This window comes from Apostichopus japonicus, chromosome 6 (assembly GCF_037975245.1).
Source record: "Apostichopus japonicus isolate 1M-3 chromosome 6, ASM3797524v1, whole genome shotgun sequence".
Lineage (NCBI taxonomy): Eukaryota > Metazoa > Echinodermata > Holothuroidea > Aspidochirotida > Stichopodidae > Apostichopus > Apostichopus japonicus.
The window spans coordinates 12,443,173-12,464,040 of NC_092566.1; the positions used below are offsets into that span (position 1 = coordinate 12,443,173).

General features: G+C 38.2%; 1 protein-coding gene across 1 annotated transcript in view; it reads right to left on the bottom strand.

Moving 5' to 3' along the window:
• LOC139969019 (uncharacterized) overlaps nucleotides 1-10,093 on the bottom strand; it is a 48,271-nt gene extending 38,178 nt beyond the window's left edge. Inside the window, exon 1 of the mRNA XM_071973713.1 lies at nucleotides 9,316-10,093. Within this exon, the coding sequence (XP_071829814.1) occupies nucleotides 9,316-9,404 (89 nt within the window). The 5' untranslated portion in view covers nucleotides 9,405-10,093. The remainder of the gene's footprint in view (nucleotides 1-9,315) is intronic.
• Nucleotides 10,094-20,868: the final 10,775 nt, after the last annotated feature.

Here is a 20,868-nt window from a genome sequence, read left to right on the forward strand (position 1 = left end):
GACCATATGGTAGCCTAACACCACACTTAGTCAATGGGGAAATCTAGCCTAACCATCTGTTTATTCGCTGAAACTGGGACGCAGTTATAAGATATCCATGGAATACTTTCATTATTGCTGTTAACTTCGACCATATGGTAGCCTAACACCACACTAAGACAATGGAAAATCTTGCCTTACTATGTTATTTGCTGAAACTGGGACGCAGTTATAAGATATCCATGGAAAACTTTCATTATTGCTGTTAACTTCAACCATATGGTACCCTAACACCACACTAAGACAATGGAAAATCTTGCCTAACCATCGGTTTCACAAAAAAAAGAAAAAAATCACACTTAGCGAAGGTTTCGGGTAATAAATCAGGAACTGCGTAGTACCGCGTCGGGTGGGTACCCGGTTACCCCGATACCCCGTGAAAACACTTATGAATTCATGGATTGACATGTACAGTAAAATTATTATTCGTATTGTAGGACCTAATAAATATTACATGAGTACCAGTGTAGCATGTGGGGTACATAACGTAAATGTGATATAAATATACCTTAACGTATCTAAGTTGCAGCCTCAAGTAGATTGCTAGTAGAAGTCAAACAACACCTTTGATTGAATGATTATGAATTCATCAAATTTACTTCATATGAATTCATCCAACTTACAGCTCGGTAATCTGTACAGTAAATTTATTACTCCCATTTTAGTGACTAATCAATATTATATGAGTACCAGTATAGCATGGGTGGCAATCATGGTAGGACGAGGGGACATGTCCCCCCCCCCAATATTTTAGGTGGGGGATATAGTAACTAATACCCCCCCAATATTTAGTGGCATAGTTTTTTGTGGGCTATTAATAAAAAATAATGCTTGAGATTATTTATCCAAATCATATTTGGCAGTGGCTAAACCTTCATCCAAACATGCTGCATGAGGTAAATTACACCTCGTGGCGAAGGTGGCGACCGCCTCCCTCCCCCTTGAGCATGGTTTTTGTATTTTTTTATGATATTGCTAGTAATTTCAAAATAGAAAATGCTTAGATGCAAACATACAAGTCCTGGGAAGTGCCATTTCCAGCGAACTGGGAGTCATCTTCTGCCAAAATTTTCTTTCACCCTATATATATGTATATATATATATATATATATATATATATATATATATATATATATATGGGCAAATACACAGTAAACCAACACGAAATGATAACATAGAGGTTTTTCACCCCTAAAATTGATATTTCCAATGTTCTGTAATGTTCAATATTACTCATTTGAAGCAAAGAGCTAGAGTAAAAAGTTTCAACTTCCTACTTGAATTTTGAAAAAATGGCCCATTAGAATCCTATAGGAAAATATCGGTTGAACATTGACATACGGCAAGAAAATACAATGGTTGCAAAACATTGACATACATCACATAGATGGCAATTTTTCATAAAGTTTGAAACATACTTAGTCTTTGACCTTTTCCTATGGTGACATACAGTCATGTCTAACTCACAACCAAATTAGAATAATATATGATGTATATATCACGCTCAGTACAGCATGAAATAGATAACGGGCGAACATGTAAAAAATGTTCGACCGTTATAAATTTATGTTAAAAAATGGCATAACTCAAAAGATTTGAAATGTATATGATCCATGTTACTGCACTCAGAATCTTAGCCAGTAGTGGTTTATATAAACACTGAAAACATTTTTTGGTACACATGGGGCACAGGTGGCAAATTTTAAGAAGTTTGACATACAAATATGTAACTCATGTGAATGTCGATCTTTTTCAAACATACCACTATACCCCCATGTGCATCATCAAATGAAGTTTCCATGGTTTTTATAAACTATTTCATGGTAGGAATCTGTATTCACAAAAGGAACTACATGCACTGTATACTTTTTGAGTTTCGCAATTTTTTGTGGTACATTTATAACGGTCGAACATTTTTGACATACTGTTCGACCATTACCTATTTCATGCGCTACTAAGCCTGATATGCATCACCTATTGCTCTCGTTTGGTTGTGTGGCAGGTATGACTATATGCCATCATAGGAAAATGTCCAAGACTATATATGTTTTAAACTTTATGAAAAATTGCCTGCCATGTGATGTATGTCAATGTGTTACAACCGTTATATATTTCTGGTGTATGTCAATGTTCGCGCGTTATTTTTCCCATAGGATTCCAATGGACCAAAATTTCAAAATTCAAGTAGGATGTTGAAACTTTCTGTGCTATCTCTCTGCTTCAAATAACTAACACTCATCCTAATAGAACAAAGAAAATACCAATTTCAATACTGAAAACTGCATGTGTTGTTTTTCGTGTTGGTTTACTGTGTAAAGGCCCATTTATATATATATATATATATATATATATATATATATATATATATATATATATATATATATATATGTATGTATACAAAATATCACCACGCGTGCAAACAATTTTGGGGATGTAAGTTGCTACGAGCCTGCACCCAGGCAAATGTCCCCCCCAATATTTGAAACAACTTGCCGCCCCTGTTGTGGGGTACAGAACTAAATGGCATATCAATATACCTTCATTGCATCTTAGTTGCAGCCTTAAGTAGATGCCTTCATTGCTATTAGAAGTCAAACAATAATTATAACTGAGGTTTTATACTGGAATATGAAAATTCACCTATTGATGCTGTATTCTGGGTCATGTTGTATGAGTGCCAGTATACCTTGTGGGGTAAAGACAGTGAAATAAAATTTAAATTTGTCTCTCAAGTACTAAAACACTCTACCTAGCAAATTCTTTGATAAATTGTTGGATTTTACAGCTCGGAAGTCTATACAGTTAATTATTTATGACCATTGAAGGACCTAATACATATGATATGAGTACCAGTGTAGCTTGTGGGGTACAGAACTGAAATGTGATGAAAATGTACCTTAATTCTTCTTAGGTTGCAGCCAAAAGTAGTTGCCTTCATTGCTATTAGAAGTCAAACAATAATTATAACTGAGGTTTTATACTGGAATATGAAAATTCACCTATTGATGTTGTATCCTGGTCATGTTGTATGAGTGCCAGGCAGGGACGTCTAGAGGGGGGATGTGGAGTGTGTCTCATCCCCCCCCCCCTAATCTCGGTAAAACTGACAATGCGACAGTGGGAATTTACGACTTTTGCACTCTAATTTACCTAGGCCAATTCACATATTCTCTTGATTGTGAATGACCTAAAAACTTTGGTTAAATTTGACCTTTAATCAGTCATATTTACCACATTTTCCTTGCCACTTTGAGAAATTGTATCTCGCGATCCTTATACTACACCGTACAAAACTCTGTATGATTTTGAACACTCTACAAAAAATGCCTATTAGAACAACTGTACAACGTTCGCCAGCTTCAATTCGGTCTTTATGATCTAATTTTGCTATTGTGTGGGTTGACTCTGTTCGCTAGCTTCAAGTAAGTTCATGATATATATTGTATATATGGAATACAATGAAACACTCAATGCTAATCTATAGAAGCTTAAAAGTGCCATCAACATAAGAAAAATTTTGCCCATAAGTTGACATTTTTCAGTAAATTGTTTAGATAACAAGATAAAATCTTATCAAAAATTAGAAAAATGTTGGATTGCTCAGTTGCTTTAACTGAGCAATTGAACAATTTTTCTGCAAACTGTTTAATTGACAACTTATCATATCTCATCAATTGGACATTTTTCTGCAAAATGTTCAATTGTTCAACTTCATTCCATCTGAGCAATTGAAACATTGACTGCAAAATGTTTAATTGACAGCTTATCGTATCTCGTCAATTCAACATTTATCTGCAAAATGTTCAATTGTTCACTTCATTCCAACTGAGCAATTGAAAAAATTTTTGCAAAATGTTTAATTGAGAACTTATCGTATCTCGTCAACTCAACATTTCTCTGCAAAATGTTTAATTGTTCACTTCATTCCAAATGCTCAGTTGGAATGAAGTGAACATTGACAAAACAAATTTTCATGTGAGTGATAAATAGCATGCCTCCCCCCCCCCCCCAAAGAAAATGATATTAAGTGCGCTAGGAAAAAGCACTGTATTTTTGGGCAATTCACTATGTCGTGGAATATGATTTGTTGAAGAAACAAAATTTACATTAACATAGCTTTTGTAGTATATAAGTAGTCTATGTAGCCTTTAAGCAGATAACTTATACTCGGTTCCTTTCTTGCTTAACGAGAGTGATAAATAAGTTTGTGAAGTGAGGGCCAGTGGTACAAATGTATCAAAACAAGTTGAAAAGTGCAGCCTCGAAAGATGGGGTGTCTGACTGACACTGACCGTATCGTTGACGAGTAGCGTGGGGGGGGGGGGGGGGTACAAGGCAGCAGTTGGAATTATCTGGCTCCAAAACCCATCAAGTTGGAATTTCAGCCACTTCAAAGCCCCAATCATCAGGCCTTAGCTACGTCCCTGGTGCCAGGATACTAGTGTTTGCACGGGTTATCCGGGTACCCGGGTACCCGCCCGACGTGATACTACCCGGTTCCTAATTTATTACCCGAATCCTAAGCAAAGTGAGATTTAAAAAAAAAAAAAAATTGGCAAACCGATGGTTAGGTAGATTTTCCATTGACTTAGTGTGGTGTTAGGCTACAATGTGGTCAAAGATAACAGCAATAACGAAGGGGCCTGTTCGACGCGATACTACCCGGTTCCTAATTTATTACCCGAATCATAGGCCTACGCAAAGTGTGATTGTTTAAAAAAAATTGCAAACCGATGGTTAGGCTGATTTCCCATAGACTTAGTGTTGTTAAGCTACCACGTGTTCGAAGATAACAGCAATAACAAAAGCTTTCCATAGATATCTTATAACTGCGTCACAATTTCAGCTAATAAACAGATGGCTAGGCTAAACTCCCCCCATTGACTTAGTGTGGTGTTAGGCAACCATGTGGTCGAACGTAACAGCAATTACGAAAGGATTCCATGGATGTCTTATAACTGCGTCACATCTCCAGCAAACAAACAGATGGTTAGGCTTAGCTAGATTTTTCATTGACTTAGTGTGGTGTTAGGCTACCATGCGGAAGAAATTATTATTTATTCATTCGTTTATTTCAAAGAAGGAAAGGCTGACAAGAAATTTTACGCGATGTTTATGGATTATAGACTGGATAACTAAAAAATAGTAATCGCAACTGGCTTTTTACTAATCGTTTATTCCAAATGCGATCAAATTGCGCGATCTCGCGGCTAATGAGAACCCTGGGCCTGCACAATAGATAGTAGTAGTATTAAAAACTGTTTAAGAGCTAAATTGGATATCTATATGGTTTGATCCAATAGACGTGCACGAGCTAGCATAAGCAGCGGCGGCAGTGCGATGTTAGTAGTAATGCTAATTATAATTAAATAATTTATTTATTAACAAGTTAATGAAAGAAACAGAAGCATATAAAAATTATTGAGGGAGGTTTTATACCTTATCTTACACTAACTTATTTGAACATGAAAACATTGTCAGTAGAGAATATAATGCATTTATTACAGCATCCAATATGTAATATCTTGAAAATCGTGATACTGTACACGAGGGTAAACAATTTTTTCCGGGTACCCGGATACCCGACGGGTAACGGCCCTCGGGTACCCGGTTCCCGATTTTTGGACCCGTGTAAACACTACAGGATACCTTGTGGCGTACAGACAGTGAAATCAAATGCCAATTTGGCCCTTAAGAACCTACTACCGAGCAAACAATGGAAGTTCCATGATATGAATTCATAGAATTGACAGCTTTAATCTTTGCGCGATTCTCGATTTTGATCGCATATGGAATAAACGTTTAGTAAAAACCCACTTGAAATTATTATTTTTTAGTTATCCCATCTATAACCCATAAGTATCATCTGGTAATTTAATTGTCGGTCTATCCTTCTAAGAAACAAACGAATGGAAAATAGTAATTGTTAGAATTCTTTCTATTTCTTCCACATGGTAGCCTAACACCACACTAAGTCAATGGGGCACTCTAGCCTAACCATCCGTTCATTCGCTGGATTTTTGTGACGCAGTTATAAGATATCCATGGAATACCTTCATTATTACTTTATCCTTTGATTATATGGTAGCCTAACACCACACTATGTCAATGGGGCACTCTAGCCTAACCATCCGTTCATTCGCTGGATTTTTGTGACGCAGTTATAAGATATCCATGGAATACTTTCATTATTGCTTTATCCTTCAACCATATGGTAGCCTAACACCACTCTAAGTCAATGGGGAAATTTAGCCTAACCATCTGTTATTTGCTGAAACTGAGACGCAGTTATAAGATATCCATGGAATACTTTCATTATTGCTTTATCCTCCGATTTTATGGTAGCCTAACACCACACTAAGTCAATGGGGCACTCTAGCCTAACCATCCGTTCATTCGCTGGATTTTTGTGACGCAGTTATAAGATATCCATAGAATACTTTCATTACTGTGGTTAACTTCAACCATATGGTAGCCTCACACCACTCTAAGTCAGCCTAACCATCTGATATTTGCTGAAACTGGGACGCCCTTATAAGATATCTATGGAATACTTTCATTATTGCTGTTAACTTCGACCATATGGTAGCCTAACACCACACTAAGACAATGGAAAATCTTACCAAACCATCGGTTTCACAAAAAAAAAAAAAAATCACACTTAGCGAAGGTTTCAGGTAATAAATCAGGAACTGCGTATTACCGCGTCGGGTGGGTACCCGGTTACCCCGATACCCCGTGAAAACACTAATGAATTCATGGATTGACATGTACAGTAAAATTATTATTTGTATTGTAGGACCTAATAAATATTATATGAGTACCAGTGTAGCATGTGGGGTACAACACTTAAATGTGATATAAATATACCTTAACGTATCTAAGTTGCAGCCTCAAGTAGATTGCTATTAGAAGTCAAACATTACCTTTGATTGAATGATATGAATTCATCAAATATACTTCAAATGAATTCATCCAACTTACAGCACGGTAATCTGTACAGTAAATTTATTACTCCCATTTTAGGAACTAATCAATATAATATGAGTACCAGTATAGCTTGTGGGGCATGGGCGACAATCATGGGGGACGGGGGACATGTCCCCCCCCAATATTTTAGGTGGGGGAATATAGTATTTAATCACCCCCCCCCCAAATATTTGGTGGAATAGTTTGTTTTTTTTTGTGGGCTATTGATAGAAAATAATGCGTGAGATTATTTATCCAAATCTTTGGCAGTGGCTAAGCCTTCATCCAAACATGCTGCATGAGGTAAATTACACCTCGTGGCGAAGGTGGCGACCGCCTCCCCCTTGAGCATATTTTTTGTATTTTTTTATGATATTGCTAGTAATTTCAATAAAGAAAATGCTTAGATGCAACATACAAGTCCTGGGAAGTGCCATTTCCAGCGAACTGGGAGTCATCTTCTGCCAAAATTTTCTTTCACGCTATATATATGTATGTATGTATATATATATGTATATATATATATATATATATATATATATATATACATACATACATACATATATATATATATACATACATACATACATACATCCTACATACATACATACATCCTACATACATACATACATACATACATACATACACACATACATACACACACACATACATACATACATACATACATACATACATACATACATACATACATACATACATACATACATACATACATACATACATACATACATACATACATACATACATACATACATACATACAAATATATATATATATATATACATATACATATACATATATATATACATATATATATATATATTTATATATAGATATGTAGATATATAGATATATATATATAGATTATATATAGATCATATATCTATAGATCATATTGAAGTAGATCATATTGATATATATATATATATATTTATACACATATATATATATATATATATATATATATATATATATATAGATGTATATATATATAGATGTATATATATATATATAGATATATAGATGTATATATATATATATATATACACAAAATATCACCACGCGTGCAAACAATTTTGGGGATGTAAGTTGCTACGAGCCTGCACCCAGGCAAATGTCCCCCCCCCCCAATATTTGAAACAAATAGCCGCCCCTGTTTTGGGGTACAGAACTTAAATATCATATCAATATACCTTCAATGTATCTAAGTTGCAGCCTAAAGTAGATGTCTTCATTGCTATTAGAAGTCAAACAATAATTGAGGTTTTATACTGGAATATTAAAATTCACCTATGATGCTGTATTTTGGGTCATGTTGTATGAGTGCCAGTGTACCTTGTGGGGTACAGACAGTGAAATAAAGTACTAAAGTACTAAACACTCTACCTAGCAAATTGTTTAATAAATTATTGGAATTTACAGCTTGGCCATCCGTACATTAAATTGATATTGTAGGACCTTATATATATGATATGAGTACCAGCTCTGTAGCTTGTGGGGTACAGAACTGAGCAAACAACGGAAATTCCTTGATATGCATTCTGTGGTAAATTTAGTGTAAACCTCTGGTACAATAGGGGTTAAAAGTTTGGTACAGATACAGGGTAAAATATCTCAAATACACCATGTACTATATAATGACCATAGTTTCTTTCATTATGTATATAGTACATGGTGAATTTGAGATAAAACCATGGTGAAGATGATATAGAAAGTGATAAACACCATGGCAAAATTGTGGTTTGGTACTATGGTCAAACTGTGGTAAACTGCATCTATAGGACCAAAATTATACAACAGTTTACCATGGAAAAAAGGGTGGTGTTTTGCCTAGTCTACACTCCATATTGGGAGCTTGTATTTTGTGTTGAAAATTTTCTGCTCCTTTTTTCAGGGCTATAGCAATTTAAAGACAATTAAGTATGATCAAGAACTAAAGCAAAGTTCATCATTAGATGTACACACAGAGCCAATATTAAGTCCTTAAGTCCATCTGTATTACATAACGCTGTGTTTTGCCGTAAGTTAATACGATGATTATTGACAGGAATAGTGCATTTTCCAATCGCGAATTTTGTATCAATGTAAAAATGCATAGATTATACTAGCCAATTTTTTTCAAATATGTGCATATACTCCTGTCAAGTTCACGGCAAATTAAGCGGCACTTTCTTGAGCCATGTAAAAAGACGCCAAATTCAATGGAGATTTACCAGAAAGTACGGCAAAAATAGAAATTCTTACTGTATTCTTATGAAGAAATAAATTTGATAAGATTCAACTTACCGCGTCTTGGTGTCTAGAAATGCCTTTGAATTATTCAAATCTTTTAACCAGAGGGATATGTATGTCTCTAGCAGTTCACGAAATTCCATACGTCTGAACAAATTTAGGGGCGGGGCGTCAAGAATACTGCTCCCTGACTGAGCTCATATACTCGCTTGATGGGACTGACAAAGGGCTCTTCGAGTTGAACAACAAAGATGCAAAAAGAACATTAGACCAATCACAGTCCATTATTCACAAGACACACCTGGCAGCCAAGGAATGCTATGCTAAAGGAGTAAAAATGTTGCATATATGGCTGGAAATTACAGATGTTGCTGTTGGACAAGTATTCTTGGTACGCTTATAGATTTTATAGTCTTTTGTAAGTCTCTCAGTTGGTTGTTCGTTACGTTGATGAACACATGTTTCCAACTTTAACGTAAACAATGTATCATCTTTGCCGCCAGCAGCAATATTTTTCAACTTGTACTTGAAAGTGTAGACGGTAACTTCTCTTCACTCCTTTAAGAGAAATGTATTTTACCGCCAAGAGACCACCCGCGAACCTAGTGCAATTTGGTACCCTCGAACACCTGTGAACATCTTAATAGCGTGAATGGGGGGTAGAGCAATTGATTGTATTTTCTCGGCAGGGGGTATTATAATAACATCTACGTTTAGGAAGTTTCCACACCTGGGGCAGGAAGTTTTTGTGTTAACAGACGAATTATATTTTATCATCATCAGCAGGTTTAACAGTTAAGCAACCGACTGAGCAAACCCTTCATTAGTTTAACATTCTAAGACGACTTTAGGTAAATATTTAGATGTGCTGTCAGTATCCAGAGTAGTTTTCTAACTGACGAGGGTATCCGGTGATAGGGATGACCCTGATTTTTTTCTGAACACGAACTTGAACGTGAACTTCGTAAAGTGCAGTAACACGTTTATGTGATGTTAAAACTGTAAGAAAACGTTTATATTGCCAACACATTTCTTTTCGACATTTTTTTTATTGCCCTATTGTTTTTGGTGGAGGTCAAATGTCATTTGAGGTCACCAGGGGTGAAATTGTGAAAACCTTTTAACCACGATATCTCAGGAAGGAAAGGTCGGACCAACTTCATAGTTAGTGTTCAGGAGGAACTTTTTAAGTCCAAGAACCCTATTGTTTTTGGTGGAGGTCAAAGGTCATTTGGGGTCACCAGGGTGAAATTGTGAAAACCTTGTACCACGATATTTTGAAAAGTAAATGATTTGGGGGGGGGGGGGAAAGGGTCAAATAAAGATCTTCGCCGAATGATTAAGAAAACCGGGGCAGGGGGCTTGTCATTTAATGTCCCCCAAAACAATAAGCCATATTAAATGCAAAAAATTACGTTAACCGTTTAAGTCCAAATACTCTTTTGTTTTTGGTGGAGGTCAAAGGTCATTTGGGGTCACCAGGGGTGAAATTGTGAAAACCTTGTAAACACGATATCTCAGGAAGGAAAGGTCGGACTAACTTCATAGTTAATGTGCAGGAGGAACTTTTTACGTCCAAGAACCTTATTGTTTTTGGTGGAGGTCAAAGGTCATTTGGGGTCACCAGGGGTGAAATTGTGAAAACCTTGTAACTGCGATTTCTCAGGAAGGTAAGGTCGGACCAACTTCATAGTTGGTATTCAGAGGTAACCTTTTAAATCCAAGAACCCTACTGTTTTTGGTGGAGGTCAAATGTCATTTGAGGTCACAAGGGGTGAAATTGTGAGAACCTTTTAACCACGATATCTCAGGAAGGAAAGGTCGGACCAACTTCATAGTTGTTGTGCAGGAGGAACTTTTTAAGTCCAAGAACCTTATTGTTTTTGGTGGAGGTCAATGGTCATTTGGGGTCACCAGGGGTGAAATTGTGAAAACCTTGTAACCACGATATCTCAGGAAGGAAAGGTCGGACCAACTTCATAGTTGGTGTGCAGGAGGAACTTTTTAATCCAAGAACCCTATTGTTTTTTGCACATTTGCCCACATTTCCAGATAATGAACGTTTTCACGAGATAACGGTTTCTCGTCTAATGCATCAATATTCTGCAAATTGACGAGTTGCACCCTTTGACGAGATCTCGACAAATGCATTTAATTTCTGCAAATTGACGAGTTGCCGCACTTTGAGATCTCGACAAAGTGACCAAAATTCCAGAATTTAACGAGAATAGCGGATCTCGTCCAATGCATCGATTTTGCACCCTTTGACGAGATTTCGCCAATTCCATTAATTTTCTGCAAATTGACGAGTTGCACCCTTTGACGAGATCTCACCAAATGCATACATTTTTTGCAAATTGGCGAGTTGCACACTTTGCTGCCATCTCGATAAATTTCCAGAAAATTGGCGTTTTCACGAGATAACAAATCTCGTCCAATGCATCAATGTTCTGCAAATTGACGAGTTGCGCACTTTTGAGGAGATCTCGACAAAGTGATCAAAATTCCAGAATTTAACGAGTATGGCTGATCTCGTCTAATGCATCGATTTTGCACCCTTTGACGAGATTTCGCCAATTTCATTAATTTTTCTGCAAATTTAAGAGTTGCACCCTTTGACGAGATTTCGCCAAAGGCATTAGTTTTCTGCAAATTGAAGAGTTGCACATTTGCCCGCATTTCCAGATAATGAACGTTTTCACGAGAACGGATCTCGTCCAATGCATCAATATTCTGCACATTTACGAGGTGCACGCTCTGACGAGATCTCGTCCAATGCATCAATGTTCTGCAAATTGACGGGTTGCGCACTTTTGCTGCCATCTCGAGAAAATGATGAAAATTCACGTTTTCACGAGATAACAAATTTCGTCCAATGCATCAATGTTCTGCAATTTGCCAAGTTGCACACTTTGCTGCCATCTCGATAAATTTTCAGAAAATTGGCGTTTTCATGAGATAACAAATCTCGTCCAATGCATCGATGTTCTGCAAATTGACGAGTTGCGCACTTTGAGGAGATCTCGACAAAGTGACCAAAATTCCAGAATTTAACGAGAATAGCGGATGTCGTCCAATGCATCGATTTTGCACCCTTTGACGAGATTTCGCCAATTCCATTAATTTTCTGCAAATTGACGAGTTGCACCCTTTGACGAGATCTCACCAAATGCATACATTTTTTGCAAATTGGCGAGTTGCACACTTTGCTGCCATCTCGATAAATTTCCAGAAAATTGGCGTTTTCACGAGATAACAAATCTCGTCCAATGCATCAATGTTCTGCAAATTGACGAGTTGCGCACTTTTGAGGAGATCTCGACAAAGTGATCAAAATTCCAGAATTTAACGAGTATGGCTGATCTCGTCTAATGCATCGATTTTGCACCCTTTGACGAGATTTCGCCAATTTCATTAATTTTTCTGCAAATTTAAGAGTTGCACCCTTTGACGAGATTTCGCCAAAGGCATTAGTTTTCTGCAAATTGAAGAGTTGCACATTTGCCCGCATTTCCAGATAATGAACGTTTTCACGAGAACGGATCTCGTCCAATGCATCAATATTCTGCACATTTACGAGGTGCACGCTCTGACGAGATCTCGTCCAATGCATCAATGTTCTGCAAATTGACGGGTTGCGCACTTTTGCTGCCATCTCGAGAAAATGATGAAAATTCACGTTTTCACGAGATAACAAATTTCGTCCAATGCATCAATGTTCTGCAATTTGCCAAGTTGCACACTTTGCTGCCATCTCGATAAATTTTCAGAAAATTGGCGTTTTCATGAGATAACAAATCTCGTCCAATGCATCGATGTTCTGCAAATTGACGAGTTGCGCACTTTGAGGAGATCTCGACAAAGTGACCAAAATTCCAGAATTTAACGAGAATAGCGGATGTCGTCCAATGCATCGATTTTGCACCCTTTGACGAGATTTCGCCCAATTCCATTAATTTTCTGCAAATTTAAGAGTTGCACCCTTTGATGAGATCTCGTCCAATGCATCAACGTTCTGCAAATTGACGAGGTTCGCACCTTTGAGATCTCGACAAAGTGATCAAAATTCCAGAATTAAACGAGAATAGCTGATCTCGTCTAATGCATCGATTTTGCACCCTTTGACGAGATTTAGCCAATTTCATTAATTTTTCTGCAAATTTAAGAGTTGCACCCTTTGACGAGATCTCGTCCAATGCATCAACGTTCTGCAAATTGACGAGGTTCGCACCTTTGAGATCTCGACAAAGTGATCAAAATTCCAGAATTAAACGAGAATAGCTGATCTCGTCTAATGCATCGATTTTGCACCCTTTGACGAGATTTCGCCAATTTCATTAATTTTCTGCAAATTGACGAGTTGCACCCTTTGACGAGATCTCGCCGAAGGCATACATTTTTTGCAAATTGGCGAGTTGCACACTTTGCTGCCATCTCGATAAATTTCCAGAAAATTGGCGTTTTCACGAGATAACAAATCTCGTCCAATGCATCAATGTTCTGCAAATTGACGAGTTGCGCACTTTTGAGGAGATCTCGACAAAGTGATCAAAATTCCAGAATTTAACGAGTATGGCTGATCTCGTCTAATGCATCGATTTTGCACCCTTTGACGAGATTTCGCCAATTTCATTAATTTTTCTGCAAATTTAAGAGTTGCACCCTTTGACGAGATTTCGCCAAAGGCATTAGTTTTCTGCAAATTGAAGAGTTGCACATTTGCCCGCATTTCCAGATAATGAACGTTTTCACGAGAACGGATCTCGTCCAATGCATCAATATTCTGCACATTTACGAGGTGCACGCTCTGACGAGATCTCGTCCAATGCATCAATGTTCTGCAAATTGACGGGTTGCGCACTTTTGCTGCCATCTCGAGAAAATTATGAAAATTCACGTTTTCACGAGATAACAAATTTCGTCCAATGCATCAATGTTCTGCAATTTGCCAAGTTGCACACTTTGCTGCCATCTCGATAAATTTTCAGAAAATTGGCGTTTTCATGAGATAACAAATCTCGTCCAATGCATCGATGTTCTGCAAATTGACGAGTTGCGCACTTTGAGGAGATCTCGACAAAGTGACCAAAATTCCAGAATTTAACGAGAATAGCGGATGTCGTCCAATGCATCGATTTTGCACCCTTTGACGAGATTTCGCCCAATTCCATTAATTTTCTGCAAATTTAAGAGTTGCACCCTTTGACGAGATCTCGTCCAATGCATCAACGTTCTGCAAATTGACGAGGTTCGCACCTTTGAGATCTCGACAAAGTGATCAAAATTCCAGAATTAAACGAGAATAGCTGATCTCGTCTAATGCATCGATTTTGCACCCTTTGACGAGATTTAGCCAATTTCATTAATTTTTCTGCAAATTTAAGAGTTGCACCCTTTGACGAGATCTCGTCCAATGCATCAACGTTCTGCAAATTGACGAGGTTCGCACCTTTGAGATCTCGACAAAGTGATCAAAATTCCAGAATTAAACGAGAATAGCTGATCTCGTCTAATGCATCGATTTTGCACCCTTTGACGAGATTTCGCCAATTTCATTAATTTTCTGCAAATTGACGAGTTGCACCCTTTGACGAGATCTCGCCGAAGGCATACATTTTTTGCAAATTGGCGAGTTGCACACTTTGCTGCCATCTCGATAAATTTCCAGAAAATTGGCGTTTTCACGAGATAACAAATCTCGTCCAATGCATCAATGTTCTGCAAATTGACGAGTTGCGCACTTTTGAGGAGATCTCGACAAAGTGATCAAAATTCCAGAATTTAACGAGTATGGCTGATCTCGTCTAATGCATCGATTTTGCACCCTTTGACGAGATTTCGCCAATTTCATTAATTTTTCTGCAAATTTAAGAGTTGCACCCTTTGACGAGATTTCGCCAAAGGCATTAGTTTTCTGCAAATTGAAGAGTTGCACATTTGCCCGCATTTCCAGATAATGAACGTTTTCACGAGAACGGATCTCGTCCAATGCATCAATATTCTGCACATTTACGAGGTGCACGCTCTGACGAGATCTCGTCCAATGCATCAATGTTCTGCAAATTGACGGGTTGCGCACTTTTGCTGCCATCTCGAGAAAATGATGAAAATTCACGTTTTCACGAGATAACAAATTTCGTCCAATGCATCAATGTTCTGCAATTTGCCAAGTTGCACACTTTGCTGCCATCTCGATAAATTTTCAGAAAATTGGCGTTTTCATGAGATAACAAATCTCGTCCAATGCATCGATGTTCTGCAAATTGACGAGTTGCGCACTTTGAGGAGATCTCGACAAAGTGACCAAAATTCCAGAATTTAACGAGAATAGCGGATGTCGTCCAATGCATCGATTTTGCACCCTTTGACGAGATTTCGCCCAATTCCATTAATTTTCTGCAAATTTAAGAGTTGCACCCTTTGATGAGATCTCGTCCAATGCATCAACGTTCTGCAAATTGACGAGGTTCGCACCTTTGAGATCTCGACAAAGTGATCAAAATTCCAGAATTAAACGAGAATAGCTGATCTCGTCTAATGCATCGATTTTGCACCCTTTGACGAGATTTAGCCAATTTCATTAATTTTTCTGCAAATTTAAGAGTTGCACCCTTTGACGAGATTTCGTCCAATGCATCAACGTTCTGCAAATTGACGAGGTTCGCACCTTTGAGATCTCGACAAAGTGATCAAAATTCCAGAATTAAACGAGAATAGCTGATCTCGTCTAATGCATCGATTTTGCACCCTTTGACGAGATTTAGCCAATTTCATTAATTTTTCTGCAAATTTAAGAGTTGCACCCTTTGACGAGATCTCGTCCAATGCATCAACGTTCTGCAAATTGACGAGGTTCGCACCTTTGAGATCTCGACAAAGTGATCAAAATTCCAGAATTAAACGAGAATAGCTGATCTCGTCTAATGCATCGATTTTGCACCCTTTGACGAGATTTCGCCAATTTCATTAATTTTCTGCAAATTGACGAGTTGCACCCTTTGACGAGATCTCGCCGAAGGCATACATTTTTTGCAAATTGGCGAGTTGCACACTTTGCTGCCATCTCGATAAATTTCCAGAAAATTGGCGTTTTCACGAGATAACAAATCTCGTCCAATGCATCAATGTTCTGCAAATTGACGAGTTGCGCACTTTTGAGGAGATCTCGACAAAGTGATCAAAATTCCAGAATTTAACGAGTATGGCTGATCTCGTCTAATGCATCGATTTTGCACCCTTTGACGAGATTTCGCCAATTTCATTAATTTTTCTGCAAATTTAAGAGTTGCACCCTTTGACGAGATTTCGCCAAAGGCATTAGTTTTCTGCAAATTGAAGAGTTGCACATTTGCCCGCATTTCCAGATAATGAACGTTTTCACGAGAACGGATCTCGTCCAATGCATCAATATTCTGCACATTTACGAGGTGCACGCTCTGACGAGATCTCGTCCAATGCATCAATGTTCTGCAAATTGACGGGTTGCGCACTTTTGCTGCCATCTCGAGAAAATGATGAAAATTCACGTTTTCACGAGATAACAAATTTCGTCCAATGCATCAGTGTTCTGCAATTTGCCAAGTTGCACACTTTGCTGCCATCTCGATAAATTTTCAGAAAATTGGCGTTTTCATGAGATAACAAATCTCGTCCAATGCATCGATGTTCTGCAAATTGACGAGTTGCGCACTTTGAGATCTCGACAAAGTGACCAAAATTCCATAATTTAACGAGAATAGCGGATGTCGTCCAATGCATCGATTTTACACCCTTTGACGAGATCTCGCCAAAAGCATTAATTTTCTGCAAATTGACGAGTTGCACATTTGCCCACATTTCCAGATAATGAACGTTTTCACGAGATAACGGTTCTCGTCAAATGCATCAATATTCTGCAAATTGACGGGTTGCACCCTTTGACGAGATCTCGACAAAGTGACCAAAATTCCAAAATTTAACGAGAATAGCGGATCTCGTCCAATGCATCGATTTTGCACCCTTTGACGAGATTTCGCCAATTCCATTAATTTTCTGCAAATTGACGAGTTGCACCCTTTGACGAGATCTCGCCAAATGCATACATTTTTTGCAAATTGGCGAGTTGCACACTTTGCTGCCATCTCGATAAATTTCCAGAAAATTGGCGTTTTCACGAGATAACAAATGTCGTCCAATGCATCAATGTTCTGCAAATTGACGAGTTGCGCACTTTTGAGGAGATCTCGACAAAGTGATCAAATTCCAGAATTTAACGAGAATGGCTGATCTTGTCTAATGCATCGATTTTGCACCCTTTGACGAGATTTCGCCAATTTCATTAATTTTCTGCAAATTTAAGAGTTGCATCCTTTGACGAGATCTCGCCAAAGGCATTAATTTCCTGCAAATTGAAGAGTTGCACATTTGCCCGCATTTCCAGATAATGAACGTTTTCACGAGAACGGATCTCGTCCAATGCATCAATATTCTGCACATTTACGAGGTGCACGCTCTAACGAGATCTCGTCCAATGCATCAATGTTCTGCAAATTGACGGGTTGCGCACTTTTGCTGCCATCTCGAGAAAATGATGAAAATTCCAGAAAATTCACGTTTTCACGAGATAACAAATTTCGTCCAATGCATCAATGTTCTGCAAGTTGCCAAGTCGCACACTTTGCTGCCATCTCGATAAATTTTCAGAAAATTGGCGTTTTCATGAGATAACAAATCTCGTCCAATGCATCAATGTTCTGCAAATTGACGAGTTGCGCACTTTGAGATCTCGACAAAGTGACCAAAATTCCAGAATTTAACGAGAATAGCGGATGTCGTCCAATGCATCGATTTTGCACCCTTTGACGAGATTTCGCCCAATTCCATTAATTTTCTGCAAATTTAAAGAGTTGCACCTTTTGACGAGATCTCGCCGAAGGCATTAATTTTCTGCAAATTGAAGAGTTGCACAATTGCACGCATTTCCAGATAATGAACGTTTTCACGAGATAACAAATCTCGTCCAATGCATCAGTGTTCTGCAAATTGACGAGTTGCGCACTTTGAGGAGATCTCGACAAAGTGACCAAAATTCCAAAATTTAACGAGAATAGCGGATGTCGTCCAATGCATCGATTTTGCACCCTTTGACGAGATTTCGCCCAATTCCATTAATTTTCTGCAAATTTAAAGAGTTGCACCTTTTGACGAGATCTCGCCGAAGGCATTAATTTTCTGCAAATTGAAGAGTTGCACAATTGCACGCATTTCCAGATAATGAACGTTTTCACGAGATAACAAATCTCGTCCAATGCATCAGTGTTCTGCAAATTGACGAGTTGCGCACTTTGAGGAGATCTCGACAAAGTGACCAAAATTCCAAAATTTAACGAGAATAGCGGATGTCGTCCAATGCATCGATTTTGCACCCTTTGACGAGATTTCGCCCAATTCCATTAATTTTCTGCAAATTTAAAGAGTTGCACCTTTTGACGAGATCTCGCCGAAGGCATTAATTTTCTGCAAATTGAAGAGTTGCACATTTGCACGCATTTCCAGATAATGAACGTTTTCACGAGGTAACAAATCTCGTCCAATGCATCAGTGTTCTGCAAATTGACGAGTTGCACACTTTGAGGAGATTTCGCCAATTCCATGAATTTTCTGCAAATTGACGAGTTGCACCCTTTCACGAGATCTCGACAAATGCATTTAGTTTCTGCAAATTGACGAGTTGCACCCTTTCACGAGATCTTACCAAATGCATACATTTTCTGCAAATTGGCAAGTTGCACACTTTGCTGCCATCTCGATTAAATTCCAGAAAATTGGCGTTTTCACGAGATAACAAATCTCGTCCAATGCATCAATGTTCTGCAAATTGACGAGTTGCGCACTTTTGAGGAGATCTCGACAAAGTGATCGAAATTCCAGAATTTAACGAGAAGAGCTGATCTCGTCTAATGCATCGATTTTGCACCCTTTGACGAGATTTCGCCCAATTCCATTAATTTTCTGCAAATTTAAGAGTTGCACCCTTTGACGAGATCTCGCCGAAGGCATTAATTTTCTGCAAATTGAAGAGTTGCACATTTCACTCATTTCCAGATAATGAACGTTTTCACGAGATAACAAATCTCGTCCAATGCATCAGTGTTCTGCAAATTGACGAGTTGCACATTTTGAGGAGATTTCGCCAATTCCATGAATTTTCTGCAAATTTAAGAGTTGCACCCTTTGACGAGATCTCGCCAAAGGCATTAATTTTCTGCGAATTGAAGAGTTGCACACTTTGCTGCCATCTCGATTAAATTCCAGCGTTTTCACGAGATAACAAATCTCGTCCAATGCATCAGATAATGAACGTTTTCACGAGAACGGATCTCGTCCAATGCATAAATATTCTGCACATTTACGAGGTGCACGCTTTGACGAGATCTCGTCCAATGCATCAATGTTCTGCGTATTGACGGGTTGCGCACTTTTGCTGCCATCTCGAGAAAATGATGAAAATTCCAGAAAATTCACGTTTTCACGAGATAACAAATTTCGTCCAATGCATCAATGTTCTGCAAATTGACGAGTTGCGCACTTTGAGGAGATCTCGACAAAGTGACCAAAATTCCAAAATTTAACGAGAATAGCGGATGTCGTCCAATGCATCGATTTTGCACCCTTTGACGAGATTTCGCCCAATTCCATTAATTTTCTGCAAATTTAAGAGTTGCACCCTTTGACGAGATCTCGCCGAAGGCATTAATTTTCTGCAAATTGAAGAGTTGCACATTTGCACCCATTTCCAGATAATGAACGTTTTCACGAGATAACAAATCTCGTCCAATGCATCAGTGTTTTGCAAATTGACGAGTTGCACACTTTGAGGAGATTTCGCCAATTCCATGAATTTTCTGCAAATTTAAGAGTTGCACCCTTTGACGAGATTTCGCCAAAGGCATTAATTTTCTGCGAATTGAAGAGTTGCACACTTTGCTGCCATCTCGATTAAATTCCAGAAAATTGGCGTTTTCACGAGATAACAAATCTCGTCCAATGCATCAGATAATGAACGTTTTCACGAGAACGGATCTCGTCCAATGCATAAATATTCTGCACATTTACGAGGTGCACGCTTTGACGAGATCTCGTCCAATGCATCAATGTTCTGCATATTGACGGGTTGCGCACTTTTGCTGCCATCTCGAGAAAATGATGAAAATTCCAGAAAATTCACGTTTTCACGAGATAACAAATTTCGTCCAATGCATCAATGTTCTGCAAATTGACGAGTTGCGCACTTTGAGGAGATCTCGACAAAGTGACCAAAATTCCAAAATTTAACGAGAATAGCGGATGTCGTCCAATGCATCGATTTTGCACCCTTTGACGAGATTTCGCCCAATTCCATTAATTTTCTGCAAATTTAAGAGTTGCACCCTTTGATGAGATCTCGCCGAAGGCATTAATTTTCTGCAAATTGAAGAGTTGCACATTTGCACCCATTTCCAGATAATGAACGTTTTCACGAGATAACAAATCTCGTCCAATGCATCAGTGTTCTGCAAATTGACGAGTTGCACACTTTGAGGAGATTTCGCCAATTCCATGAATTTTCTGCAAATTGACGAGTTGCAC